This window comes from Mus caroli, unplaced genomic scaffold (assembly GCF_978045245.1).
Source record: "Mus caroli unplaced genomic scaffold, Mus_caroli_1 scaffold_11, whole genome shotgun sequence".
Lineage (NCBI taxonomy): Eukaryota > Metazoa > Chordata > Mammalia > Rodentia > Muridae > Mus > Mus caroli.
This window is the reverse complement of record NW_028227266.1, coordinates 60,924,247-60,936,743: the sequence shown is the minus strand read 5'-3', so window position 1 is coordinate 60,936,743 and position 12,497 is coordinate 60,924,247. Positions and strand designations below refer to the sequence as shown.

General features: G+C 52.1%; 1 protein-coding gene, 1 long non-coding RNA gene and 2 pseudogenes across 6 annotated transcripts in view; 3 read left to right on the top strand and 1 right to left on the bottom strand.

Annotated features, from left to right (window-relative positions):
• The window catches only part of Anp32a (acidic nuclear phosphoprotein 32 family member A), a 37,042-nt gene extending 26,470 nt beyond the window's left edge, over nt 1-10,572 (bottom strand). For 2 of the 4 annotated variants that reach the window (XM_021171437.3, XM_085844691.1), the window contains exon 1: nt 10,356-10,572. In XM_021171437.3, the coding sequence (XP_021027096.1) occupies nt 10,356-10,409 (54 nt within the window). In that variant the 5' untranslated portion in view covers nt 10,410-10,572. Of the gene's footprint in view, nt 1-9,660; nt 9,847-9,898; nt 9,980-10,355 lie in introns of those variants that run through there. The other 2 variants (XM_085844692.1, XM_021171440.3) reach the window with 2 other exon arrangements.
• LOC147002051 (uncharacterized) lies at nt 4,359-5,872 on the top strand. The gene is made up of 3 exons (XR_015048970.1): nt 4,359-4,507; nt 5,497-5,578; nt 5,670-5,872. It is a non-coding gene; the product is annotated as an uncharacterized LOC147002051 (long non-coding RNA).
• LOC110301161 (uncharacterized) lies at nt 7,508-11,977 on the top strand (annotated as a pseudogene). Its single transcript, XR_015048969.1, has 2 exons — nt 7,508-7,968; nt 9,924-11,977. The product of XR_015048969.1 is annotated as an uncharacterized LOC110301161 (transcript).
• LOC115031955 (small ribosomal subunit protein bS16m pseudogene) overlaps nt 11,117-12,497 on the top strand; it is a 47,209-nt pseudogene continuing 45,828 nt past the window's right edge.

Below are 12,497 nucleotides of genomic sequence, written 5' to 3'. Positions count from 1 at the left end.
CCCTGGAGCACCTCAATCAAAAACTTCTGACAGTCAGCTGGGCTTTCCGGTCCAGCAGATGGTGGGTATAAAGAAGAGACCAGTCACTGGTGGTGCTCACCTTTAATCCCAGCATTGGGGAGGCAGAGGCAGGCATCTCTGTGAGTTCGAGGCCAGCCCAATCTACAAATCGAGTCCAGAACAGTCAGAGCTGTTATGTAGAGAAACCCTGTTGTGAACAATAACAGAAAGAGAGCGGACCACGTGCGTGTGTACAGGTTCTTCACTCCAAAAACACTAGGAGAATGCTTGTGAATGCAGTGCCGAGCCCTGGGGATACCCAAGGGTGAAGGAAACCCAGGTCCCTTTAAAGCACACAGCATACTGGCTTCCCAGGGGGAAAGAGATGCTAATTAATAGAAATGTGCAATTACAAGGAAAACTCCTATGAAAGTTTTACAACAAAAGAATCTGACTTAGACCTTCTCAGGAAGGAAGGGGAGGAGAGAGTTAACTGCGAAGTGGGATGGGAGTGGTTTGGGAAGCGGGGGGGGGGGGGGGGGGGGGGGGGGGGAACAGTGCCAGAGAGGAAAGACCAGTTAGAAGGCCAGCAGGGGCTGACTTACACAGTACTAAGGAATTTCCAAGGATTTTCAGACTTTATCCCAGTGGTGAATTTTACACACAGGATTTAAAAAAAAAAAAGACACCGTCATCTGTGCTTTGATTGAATCATGGTTTTGTTTTTTGGCTGAAGTTGGAATCCTGGCTTCAGAGACCAGAACTGTAGTATGGGGAAGTTATCTGGGATGGACTGAACAGTGTTGTAAGTAGGACCTGTGGTAGGTAGAAGGGGGGGGGGGGATATAGGGGGTGGGTGACAGGGTACAGAGGCCATGGGTTCCCTGTGGACTTGAGGACAGGGTGCTGCTGAGACCCAGATACTGTGACTGTGAGGTAAACACCCCAGCCCAGACAGCATGTGGTATTCGTACACATCCACTAAGGAGAAGCTGTCTTAGGGAAGAAGCATAGAATAAGGGTACCGGGGTCCCACATCCAACTGAGTTTAAAATATTAGAAGCTTGAGAAATAGACAGACCATAAGAAGCATGCCCAGAAAGATGGAATTTTTTTTTCCACCAAAGTCTAGGACTCCAAATACCTCAGGACTCATGCAAGAGCTGAAGGATTCCCAGAGCCATATCCAAAAATCAAAGCTACTTAGAGGAGACAGAGGGTTTAGAGGGTAAACCCAGTTACAATAATCTAAAAGACAGGAGGCAGCAGCTATGGAGGGATCCGGCTCAATCAAGGGGGTCTGGTCTTTTTGTTTTGTTTGAGGCAAGGTTCCTATTGTAGAGCCCTGGCTAACTTTGTGATCCTCCTGTCTCAGTTGCCAAATTGCTTCCCCTGTCCAGGACCAGTGCTCTAAAGCCAGAGAAGCATCCTCAGCTCAAAAAGAATCTATATAGAAAGAGAACCAGTGAAGCAGTGGAGTTGGGGAGAGATGCCTCAACAGGTAAATGAACTCTGCCTGCTACCAACTCTGTTTGATTCCCCAAACTCACATGGTGAAAGGAGAGAACTAACTCCCCCAAACTGCCTTTGACCTCTAGGAGCATGGCACTCATGCAAATGCACACGCGCACACACACACACACACACACACACACACACACACACACACACACGGACTGCAGAGGCGATCTGAGAGAATGCCTGAAGCAGCAGATGTGCAGTGAAAAGGGAGCTTCCAGAGAGGGCAGTGGAGAGAGTGGATAGGCATCGACCTCTACAGAAACAGTGGTGGGAAGGCAGTGCAGAGCCAAGGGCTGGGCTGCTCTGTAGTGCTGCAGCTGATCCCGAACAGACAGTGGCACCTGCATGCCATCTCCAGATTCTAACCTCCTTTCCTACAGAAACAAGTACCACTTTAATGTCAGCCGGTGTGTGTGTGTGTGTGTGTGTGTGTATACACGTGCAACAACAGGTGCTGGTCCTTCGATTCCTCCTTGTTTGAGACAGGCCCTGTTGATTTTCTGTTGCCCACAGCAAACTTCCGGAGTTTGCCTAGGCTCTTGTCTGGAGCCCCGGATTCCAGATGCCCATGTCGCACCTCCAGCTTTTATGTGGGTTTTGAGGATCTGAACTCAGGTCAAGGCCACATGGCAAGTGTTTTACCACTGAGCCACCTCACGAGCCTCACTTTCTCTTTTTAAGCGCCTGCCAGCTCGCACACCCTAGCACATCGGCAGTGATGCATCTGGTGCCTGAGACTGTTGGTGGGTGCTATGACAGCCTCACTTTGGAGACCCCAGTCCACACTGTGAGGCAACTCGCCACGACTGGGAGTGACAGACAGGCACGTACCAGGCACCCCTCGCTAAAACGCTCTGACTCAGTAAAAGAAAGTGCGGGTGTTCTTCATAGTGCACAGCAGGAGGAGCTAGGGGACACGGTAGCAAGGAGAACTGGCCTAGCCAATAACTGCAGGCACCATGGAGGATACACACTTAAGCTAATGACTACTTTTACCATGAAGTTGTCTGGGGTAGACCAGAGAGCAGCTGGAGACCAGAGGACCCAGCAGTGAGCTGCCATAAAATTGTGAAATTGGGAAAAGCCCTGATGTGTTGCTGCACACACTACACAAGGCTCGGGAGGGCAAGCTCCAGCCCCACACCAAATGGCAAAACCGTGGAAGGAAGCTTAATCTCCAACCTTTAATATTTCCCAAACGGTAATAGAGTGAAATCAACTTATGAGTCTGAGCTATCATATTTTTCAATGAATCAAAAGTGTTCACGTTTTTAAAAAATAATATGCATGTGCTGAGCAACGGTGTGAATCCTGTTACTAGTAGGTTCAAAAAGTCTGAACACCCCTGGGCTTGAATTCAGCACCCTCGGGTTATTTATTTGGACGGGGTCACATGTAGCACAGGCTAACCTTGAACTTGATATGGAGCCGAGAATGACCTTCAACTTCTCCCTCCTCCACCCCTGGGGTGCTGGGATTGCAGGAAGTGCTGGCATTACATCTGGCTTACAGAAAGTACAGAAAACAGAACCTAGGGCTCCGTATGTTCTAGATAAGAACTCTAGTAATTGTGTTACCATAACCGTCACTACAACCCCAGCCCGACCCCCCTCCCACTCCAGTTTAGACCACAAGTAGAGAAGTTGAACAACTTGTCCAACTCAAGTTAATGACCAAGCTGAGAAGAGTGTCCAAGTCTTTAATGGTTCTCAATAATTTCCTCACTAAACCAGACTCTCAAAATGCAAATACCTCTGGGAGAAAGGCAGGGACTGCATTCCAAGCCAGAGTAAGTAAGTGATCAAGCAGGGTCATCCTTTAGACCTGCTGCCTGGAGCCAGCTTGGTAAAGAAAATGGTAGACTGGGCGTGTCAGGGTGAGGGGAGTTGCACAGCACAGTGTAAAAACAAGATCAGTTTGAGGGGACCTCCCGGAAGGTGCTGTAGAGCACCGCAGAGGACAGGGCGTGAAGAAAGATACCGGTGTCACCGGGACACGTGGTTCTACACTAGGAGGCAGTTTCCAGGTCTGGAAGTGGACGTGTTGAGGCCATGGGTGTTTTGCTCACATGGCTTCAACCAATTCTATCACTGAAATGTTCTGACTGACTACCTCCGGTCCAGGCAGGAGCCCTCTCTTTAACTCAGTATTTGTTGTATAATTATCTGCCAATGTAATATAAGACTCAAGTCAGGGGCTGGAGAGATGGCTCAGAGGTTAAGAGCACGGACTGCTCTTCCAGAGGTCCTGAGTTCAATTCCCAGCAACCACATAGTGGCTCACAATCATCTGTAATGGGGGTCTGATGCCCTCTTCTGGTGTGTCTGAAGACAGTGACAGTGTACTCATATACATAAAATAAAAATAAATATCTAAAATTTAAAAAAAAAATCAATGTTAAAAAAAAGACTCGGGGCTGGTGAGATGGCTTAGCAGGTAAGAGCACTCGACTGCTCTTCCAAAGGTCCTGAGTTCAAATCCCAGCAACCACATAGTGGCTCACAACCATCCGTAAGAAGATCTGACGCCCTCTTCTGGAGTGTCTGAAGAAAGCTACAGTGTATTTACATGTAATAAATAAATAAACCTTTAAAAAAAAAAAAGACTCAAGTCTGGTTCATGTTTTTCTTCTTACCTGTCTATGGGAAGCAGGTGCTGAGCACCGATAGAGAGTAGGTCCCAAGAGACACAGCCTAAAAGGGGATGCTCCAAGGAAAACACCCTTTTAGACACCATAGCAATGAGCTGCTTCTCTCAGGTCAGAATTCAGGCCAGAATGCTGGGCCAAGTTCATTCCATCAGACTCCCACCACAGCCACTCAGCAACAAGCCCTCGGCTCCGACATAGAAGGGAGCGAGGAGAGGAGAGCAGACAGCTGGCAGACAGCTCCTGCCTGGCTCTTCAGAGTGGTGAGTTAGTACTGAGTCAGGCACCTCTCCCACAGTGCTGCACTGCACGGAAGATGCCTAACTGCACCAGTCCCAAGTAAGTCACCTTGAGAGGCTGCTAATGTGGCCCCAGCCCAGGGAGGGGACAGGGTCTGACACTGCTGTCGGGAACTTCACGTTCCACACACTTCTGCTTAGTGGCTCAAGCATTAAGAAGCATTAGACAAAGGTTTTGAACCCAGAGCCATTTCTGCTTTGCTGTGGGCTGTCCTGTGTCTCTCCCCCTTCGCGCCCCCCCCCCCCCAGCAGCAGGCCTGGGACTGAGGTGCCAGGGTGACCTGGGGACTGTGGTGATGATATGTCCTGACCCTCACCAGTCACTAGGCATACAGCAAGCAGCTTTGCAAACTTCAGTAGCCCTGGACTTAAATTTCCTCCTCTCTACCTCGGAGACAAGAGAGGACTGCTCCATAGGGAGCCAGGAATGAGAGCAAATTCTTATGGAGGCCTGTGAACGGGAGCCCATTTCTATGCGGATCAAAGTTGTTTAATCGCATATTCAGAAGGTCTTGGAAAATTCACAGTGCACCATCAAATGTAGGACTTGCCACATTCCTAAAAGAACAAAGCACAGGACCCCAGGGACCTCCCCTGCCTGCTAAACAAAGAGAACTAACTTTCCAGGTAGTAAACTTCAAGAAGCAAAATTGAGAGCACAACACAGGTGCTTTTATAACAAAAGGATACACACCTCCCTCTAGTTCTTTTATTGATCAAGTTCAAAATAAGTACAATTTTTTTTTCGTTAATACAACTTTGTTAACTCGACCAGTGAGATTTGTAGGGAGGAGGATTATTCAAAGGCTCTCCTCCAGATTCACAAATCTCTTAGTGGTTAGACAAGACATACAAACTGTTTCAACTCAGCAGCATAAAGAGCAAACCGAGGTGACCTGGTACTAAGCCCACACCCAGGGGAGTGGAGCCCAGAAATTTGCATTTTACCGGTTCCCTGGATGATCTGGTAATATAGGTCATGTATGGGCCTTGGTCAACTACAGAACCTGCATTCTCTCCTGTCCACAGACTACCTTGGGCGGGCGACTCTGAGTATCCATCCACAGAACAGAGAGGTTGGCTATCTTTGAGGAACTTCAGGCAGGGTTAGGTGAGTGGCTCCAGGCAGTATTACTAGCATTGCTACATCCCAACACTAAGGTCCTGTCTATCCTATCCTGAGATTGTTTTTCTTTCTACAGAAAAGACTAATGAAAAAACTACTTATATAAGACACCCAAATAACCACTAAGAATGGCTCCTGCTTGTATTCTCATTACCGGAAACGTGTAACAGTGTATACTGAATATTCGAAACCAGGGTAAGGCTCCCCCCTTAAAATGCCTACCCACCCCACTTGTCTGTTTCACCTAACGCTCCACCAGGAAGCTCTGCTTTGTTTCTGTGCCCTCAACACCAACAAGCCCAAACCCACCCTCTTGCTAATAGGTGGCCTCACTCCAAGACTGGAGGAGAAAAAGTCCTTTCCCGTGGTGCTTCAGGGCAGTACAGAGGCTGAGTCTAACGGAGTTAGAATCCCAGTTCTGCACCGACCAGCGGTGATCTGGAGCTCTGACTCAATTTCCTTGCATTTAGTATAAGAATAACAACAGTACTTAACATAGTGCCCTTGTGAGGCTAAATTAACTGATGTCTGTAATCCACTTAGCAACATGCCAGACACAGTAAGGAGTTCTGTGAGCATCTGCTATTATTGCTGGAGTTGTTATTTTAAACCTCCAAGGGGCCCTAAATTATTCCTCCCCACTCCCCAGTATCTGCGACTATATCAAGCACCTGCGAAGGGCCAACTCAAGCCAATAGTGACTTATTGATAAAAACAGAACTGTCCAGTCTTACAGGACACATGTACAAAACGTTGGATGTAGACTAAGGTAATCTATCCCAGACCACAGGTTGGCAGGATCCTACCTCCTTGTAGCTGGTGAACTCAAGCCGAGGTCTGTGTGGCTTCAGAAGCCAGCCTCACCATGGAACCTTCAGATCCAAAACAAGCCTCGGCAGCTGCCAGTCACAAAAGTCAACTGATCACCCCACACCAAGGCCACATTCAGTTCTCTGCCCCCAATCCCCGCTTGGCTTGCATAAATCGGAGCAAACCGCCAGGCCACTCTCCCGAACCCAATTAGGCAGTAAGTCAACCTGGACGGGAAAAAAATGCAACGCATTCCAGAGGTCAAAGTAGACTCCGGCTCCGATGGCAGTCTTTGCCCGACACTTCCATGGAAGTTAGTCTCTACACGCAGACACCAGCCTACAGCCTTCGATGTGCCTAGCACACGCTTTTGAGTCCCACATCGGGGCCAGCATTGGAAACAAACTGCCCGAGTCTGAAGGCAGTACAAAAGGACAGTTTACTTTTTTTTTTTTTATTTTAAAGAAAAATCCTATTTCTCTTTCGGTTTAAGGTAGCGTTTACTATGTAGTTACCTACCTTCCCCGCCAAAACAAAAATGGGGCGCGGGGGGGGGGGGCGCGGGGTGAGGGACTGGATAAAGAGCGAGAGAGCTCCCTCAGCCTGCAGAGTGCTGCGACACCCACCTGAAACTCGACCAACCTTTCTAGAGAGCCCAGCCCCGGAGGGCGTTTCCCCAGCGCATCCAACAACTCGTCCCTCCGGGGTAGAAGGCTGACGCCCTCGGCATTACAGAGGGCCACCAGATTAAAGGGCCTGGGGCCCTCCCGCCCTCTAGTTTCACCCCCACCCCCATACACCACCCAATCATTTCCGCTGAAGGCGCAAACACCAGCGCGATCGTTTCGCCTTCAAGGCCACCTTTCACTACGTGCCGAGCGCAGCAGGAGCCACGGCGGAAAGCCGAACGGGGGGCAGGGAGTTGGGGCGGGGGCAGGGGCCGCTGGATAAGGTAGACCGTCACCTTTTCGGGGCTACTACAGCTTCGGGATCCTTGGACCCTGGGTGGGAGTCCCTATAAGGCCGAATGCGAAAATGGGGTGGGGGTGTCCCAGGGGCCAGCTCCTCCAGCAGCCACCTCGCTAGAGGGCGGCCGTCGGGGCGATGGCGCAAGCTTCACCACCACCCCCCCCACCAAGCGCGACAACGCCACGGTGACAAAATGGCAGCTCGGCGCCCGACTGGCGAGCCACCGGCACACAGCCGGGACTGTTGACCCTGCACCCCAAGAATGCCAGGGCACCCTGGGGCTAGGTCTCCCAATGGCCTAGTAGTGCAAATGGCGAGAGCAGACGGGCCCGTAGATCCTAGGAGGTCGAGGGTCCCCGGCACGCCGCGCCCTCTCCAGACCAGATCCTCAGGCCCGCGCCGCCGAGGTTCGAGTGTGCCTGTGTGCTCTCAGGCCCCCACCGCTGGGCGCCACGGTCTCCGCGGATCCCGGTCCGCGGTCGCCATGGGGGAGGGGTGGGCCTCCGGCGCCCCGGGAAACATGGCTGCTCGTCCTAGTACGGCGGCGTCGCGGCCACCAGTCCCCGAAATGCGACTTGGGAGAGAGGTTGCAGAAGGTGGGTGCGTGGGGGGGGGGACTCTGGGAGGGAGGTTCCCCGGAACGATCTGTTTTCCAAAAACGTTTATTTGAAAAAACCAAAAACCCAGCAAAACAACAACAAAAAGCCAGTTCCTCCTCCCCCACCCCTTTTGTCCCTCTTTCGAGAGCTTTCTGCCCTCCCCTCCCCCAAGCGCAGCAAGTGCCCCCTCCCCCGCCACCCGCGCGCCCCACCCCGCCATAAGCCCGGAGGCCGGCGAGTGGGCAGCGGACTCACGGCGAGGGGGCGAAGCGTGAGAAATCGCGCCCAGCCCAGAGCGCCCGCCCCTCCCCCAGCGCACACACTCGGGGAAGTTTAAAGAGCCGGTTCGACCCGCTTTCCGTTTCGCTCCGGGTCAGCTAGTACAGTGGACCGCTCGGTCGGGTCCTGCGCTGCTGCGCACCTACTCGCCGCGACCCTGAAGCCCCCCAACTACATATTAGGGGTCTTCCCGGAAAGTACGCGGGAAGTCTCGTTCGGCCCCCTCCCCCCAGCACCACACCCAGTCCCTTCCACCCCCGGGATCGGGCACCCTGGATGGGTCGGGACGCCACCGGGCGAACCAGGCAGCCCCCGCGGCAAGTCCTGGTGCTAGGGGTGCCCCCTCCTTCCGCCCTGCGCGCCATAAGGCTGTAGCACGTCTCCAGTGCACAGCTGCGTGAGGATGGGCGGACGGCAGAAAGGAGCTTGTTTTCAAAAGTCTTACTCAGGTTTAGAAGGAGGAATTAGGAGAAAAGAGGAAATGAGGCCTGCCTTTGTCAGGATTCAAGGGGCCAAGTGGCTGGAGGGGCGACAGGTCAGCACAACGTGCTATGCGAGCCCCCAACTCGCCCGAGCCCCAGACCCTCAGGCTAGACCCGAGATCTTTCCCGCCCGCGAACCCCTGCTCCCTACGACCGAGCCTAGAGGGGAAGTTGGCTAGGGTTTCCACCGCAGACCCTAAGGTCTCTCGAATGGGTCAACTCCAGACGAGTGCGTGAAAACGAGAGGGAGACAAAAATAAACAGTAGCTTTCGAGTCACCCACCCACCCTCACTTCCCCTTGCAGTGGGCTCGCGCCCAGCCTCCCTGTTCCCACCGCTGTAAGTTTCCTCCTGCCATACTCCCGCCGCTGCCCAATCCATAACGGCTACGGCCAGACGATCTGCCCATCCCAGAGCTGCGTGCCTGCCGTGCCCGCAAGAATGTAGACTGGGTCGGTCCCCACAGCGGCACTAGCTCTGGGCAGCTCGGGTTCTGATAAAGTTTCTCGTGCCCATTTATTAACCAAGCGCCGAATGGCTGCCAGGGAGCCCACCCCAGGAGAAGCAGGAACCGGGAAGGTGGGGTGTCTGCTGCCGATGAGGCGTCAGGGTGCCAAGGCTGGCATCTGGGGAGGGAGCCGGGGGCCAGAACGGGACGCAGCCTCCGGGCAACTTACATTAGCGACGCTCGTGGTTGGGGAGGCGCGAGGATTATCTGAGCATTTGCACACTTCACAATCCCTCCCCCTTAACCTAAGGTACCCCCCTCCCTTTCCGCGAGGAAGAAGGGAGAAAAGACAGCATCTGGCCCAAAGGTGGGGTGCAAAGAGTGAGAGAGAAAGGAGAAGGAAGGCAGACAGAGAAAGGGAGGGAGGGAGAGAAAGGGCGCGTTCACGAACACGACAAAGTTACAAATATGGCTCCCCACCTCTCGCCTCATCCCCGCAGAGAAACGAAGACGCGCTTTAAACTCGAGCCATCTCCCAACTCCGCAGCAGTCGGGTCCCCACGCGCTCTCCCCGGGGGCCTCGGGCTACATTGATCAGAAACTATACCGGACTCGCGAAGCCCAAAACTTATTGTGTGCGAGCGAGCGAAAGAGACGGCAAAGGGAGGGGGCAGGCGCGGGAGGGGGCGGAAAGGGGGTTACGCTTCTAAAATATAACACCCCCTTTTTGTTGTTTAATCCAGGAGGCAGCCCATCTTCTCCTCCCCTCGATCATCTTTTCCATCCAGATGCAAGTCGTGGGAGCTGAGAGCTCGGACGAGGGTGAGATTGCCGCCTTCCCTCCGACCCAAACGCGTGCGCCCCGCCGGCCCCCCGCTGGGTGCACACTCGCACGCACACCCTCGCACCCATACCCGCACACGCGGGAGCACACGCACAGGTAGTCAGTCACACACCAAGGGCAGCAGCGACGGCGGACGAAACATGCTCCGGTGGCATTGCAATCCCCCCACCCCCGCCATCCAACCTTGCAATTCATTTGCAGTCAGACCCCAAACCCCACACCTCCCCGGAGCCCCCCTCCATAAAAAAGTGCCTTCCCCCCAAAACACACACGCACACATAACACAAAGTAGGAGAATGGACCGACAGAGATATTTTTGGCAAATGCTCACATCAGAGGGCGTCCTGTTCCGCAGCTCTAAATAAATCCGTTTGTCCATCTCCATCTCTCGCGCTCTCTCTTTCTGCAGAGGATCCTGCGCCAGCGGAATTCAATCAATAAACCCCGAACCCACGGCCGCGCGTTTTAGGACTTTGAAGGCTCAACCAGCTCCGCTCGGTTCTCGAGCCCCCAGCACCCGCGGCGCACACTAACCTGATCGCCGTAGAGGCGGGACCTGCGGCTCCTTGCGTGGAGCGGCGGCATCAAGAGCCAATCGAATGACGAGGCTTCGGGCGCCAGCCAATAGTCGTGGTGGCGGCGGGGGGCAGGGTCCAATGGGCGTCCTGCGCAGCGGGCCAGGGAGGCTCAGCCATTTGGCTGTGGTGCCGGAGACGGACCCCTTTAGATACCCGGGCCGCCGAAGAGGAGCGCGGCTGCACCTTGGTGGTTGCGCGCTGGGGGCGGGAGGGAAGGCAGGGCAGGTGCGTGGACCTGAAGGTTCGTGGCCGGGGGCGGGGCCGCAGGTGCGTGGACACGGGAGGGGCGGGGTCCTTGCGGGGGCATCCTCTGGGTGCTGGGCGGGCGGACGAGGCCTGGGGCGCGCGGGCACAAGGCAGGCCCAAGGAGGGCGCGCATTCTTGGAGCGCACGAAGGACAAATCCCACCACACACACACACACACACACACACACACCGGGGTGCCCACTTGGCACAACCCCTCCGACCGGTCTGCTCCCATCTCCGCAATTAAATAATCAAGTCTTTAAGTGCATGACGCTCCCACCTCCAGAGGAGTGAGGGCGCGATCTCGACCCCAGAGGCTTGGCAATCTGATGTCCTGCCTTAAAAGAAGCAATTCCCCGAGAGTCATCGGGGGGGATCTTGTGTAGGGCAATTAATGAATGGAAAGGCCGCAGATGGAGAACTGTATAAAATATTTAAAAGTGGAAAAGGAAGGTGCTGGGAACTGCCGATTCTCAGAGCCGAACATAATTGACGGGCTTTATAGGGTTTTTTTTTTTTTTTTGAGAGAGAGCGTTGCACGTTTCATTCCAATCGTCTGGTTGGATCTGCATTGCCAAAGAGTCGCTAACTGGGGCACTTAAGCCAGGTCTTCCAGTTGCTTTGGGTTTTGTTTTTGTTCGACCACGTTACGTTTTTAAGAAACCTTTACAGCCCTGGTTCCCACTGGGTTACCAGCTTCTTATGGGCAGCCCTCGGACCTCGTGGTACTATGTGGATGTCTGGCTGTGAACAAATTACGGGATACATGTTTAATTTTATCCACACAAATTTATCATAGTGTCTTTTCCTATGTGTCTTCATCTACACTCTTCTGCAAACACCCCCAAAGTAATTCTATCTTTTTTTGAGACATTAGAACTAAGTATTTTATTTAGTTAGTTCTTTTAGATCAAACAATGGATTTGAAAGCTGATAAATGTTTATTCTAAGTAGCTGGAAGTACAAAATAAAACCATTTCATCTGGGTAAATATGTAATTTCTTTACGTTGTTCATTTAACATTTCTTATCCTTAGATTTTTGTTAATTTTTACAAAGGCTGTGTAACTGGAATGTTTCAGTTGTATTGTTTCCTTTTAAAAACACAAAGAACTCCAAATTATCTCTTGCCAATGTGTCAGCTCATGTTTCTGGATAAGGATTTTAAAGCAATAATAGCTTTTCATTACAAATATTTTAAGAAGTGTAGTGTACAAAATCTATTATAGCAGGAGTCTTGAAGTTCGTATTCTTTTGGATGGTAAATGTTCACTTGCTTCTTAAACACTGAAGTTGAGGACCTGCTATCAGCAGTGTTGTGAGAGAGTCCTTTCCAAGAAATAACTCTCAAAACACATTGGAGCAAGGAGGTGTCCATTCTACCTCCTCTGCTAAGAAGCCAAGAGCTCAAGTGACAGGGACAGAAGAAAACAGAATTGTGAAGAGGTGGAAGTTTCATATGAAGAGAAACCAGAGTGTTAGAGACTAATTAGAATAGAAAAAAAAAAAAAAGTGACCTGGTCACTGAAAGTGTTAGATATCACTTCATTTTGGAGCATCTTACTTTTACAAATTTTGAAGAACAGCTTTTGCATTTAGTGTCACAAAACTGAAAGATGGCTTTCACTCGATGTCAGTATAGAAGCTGA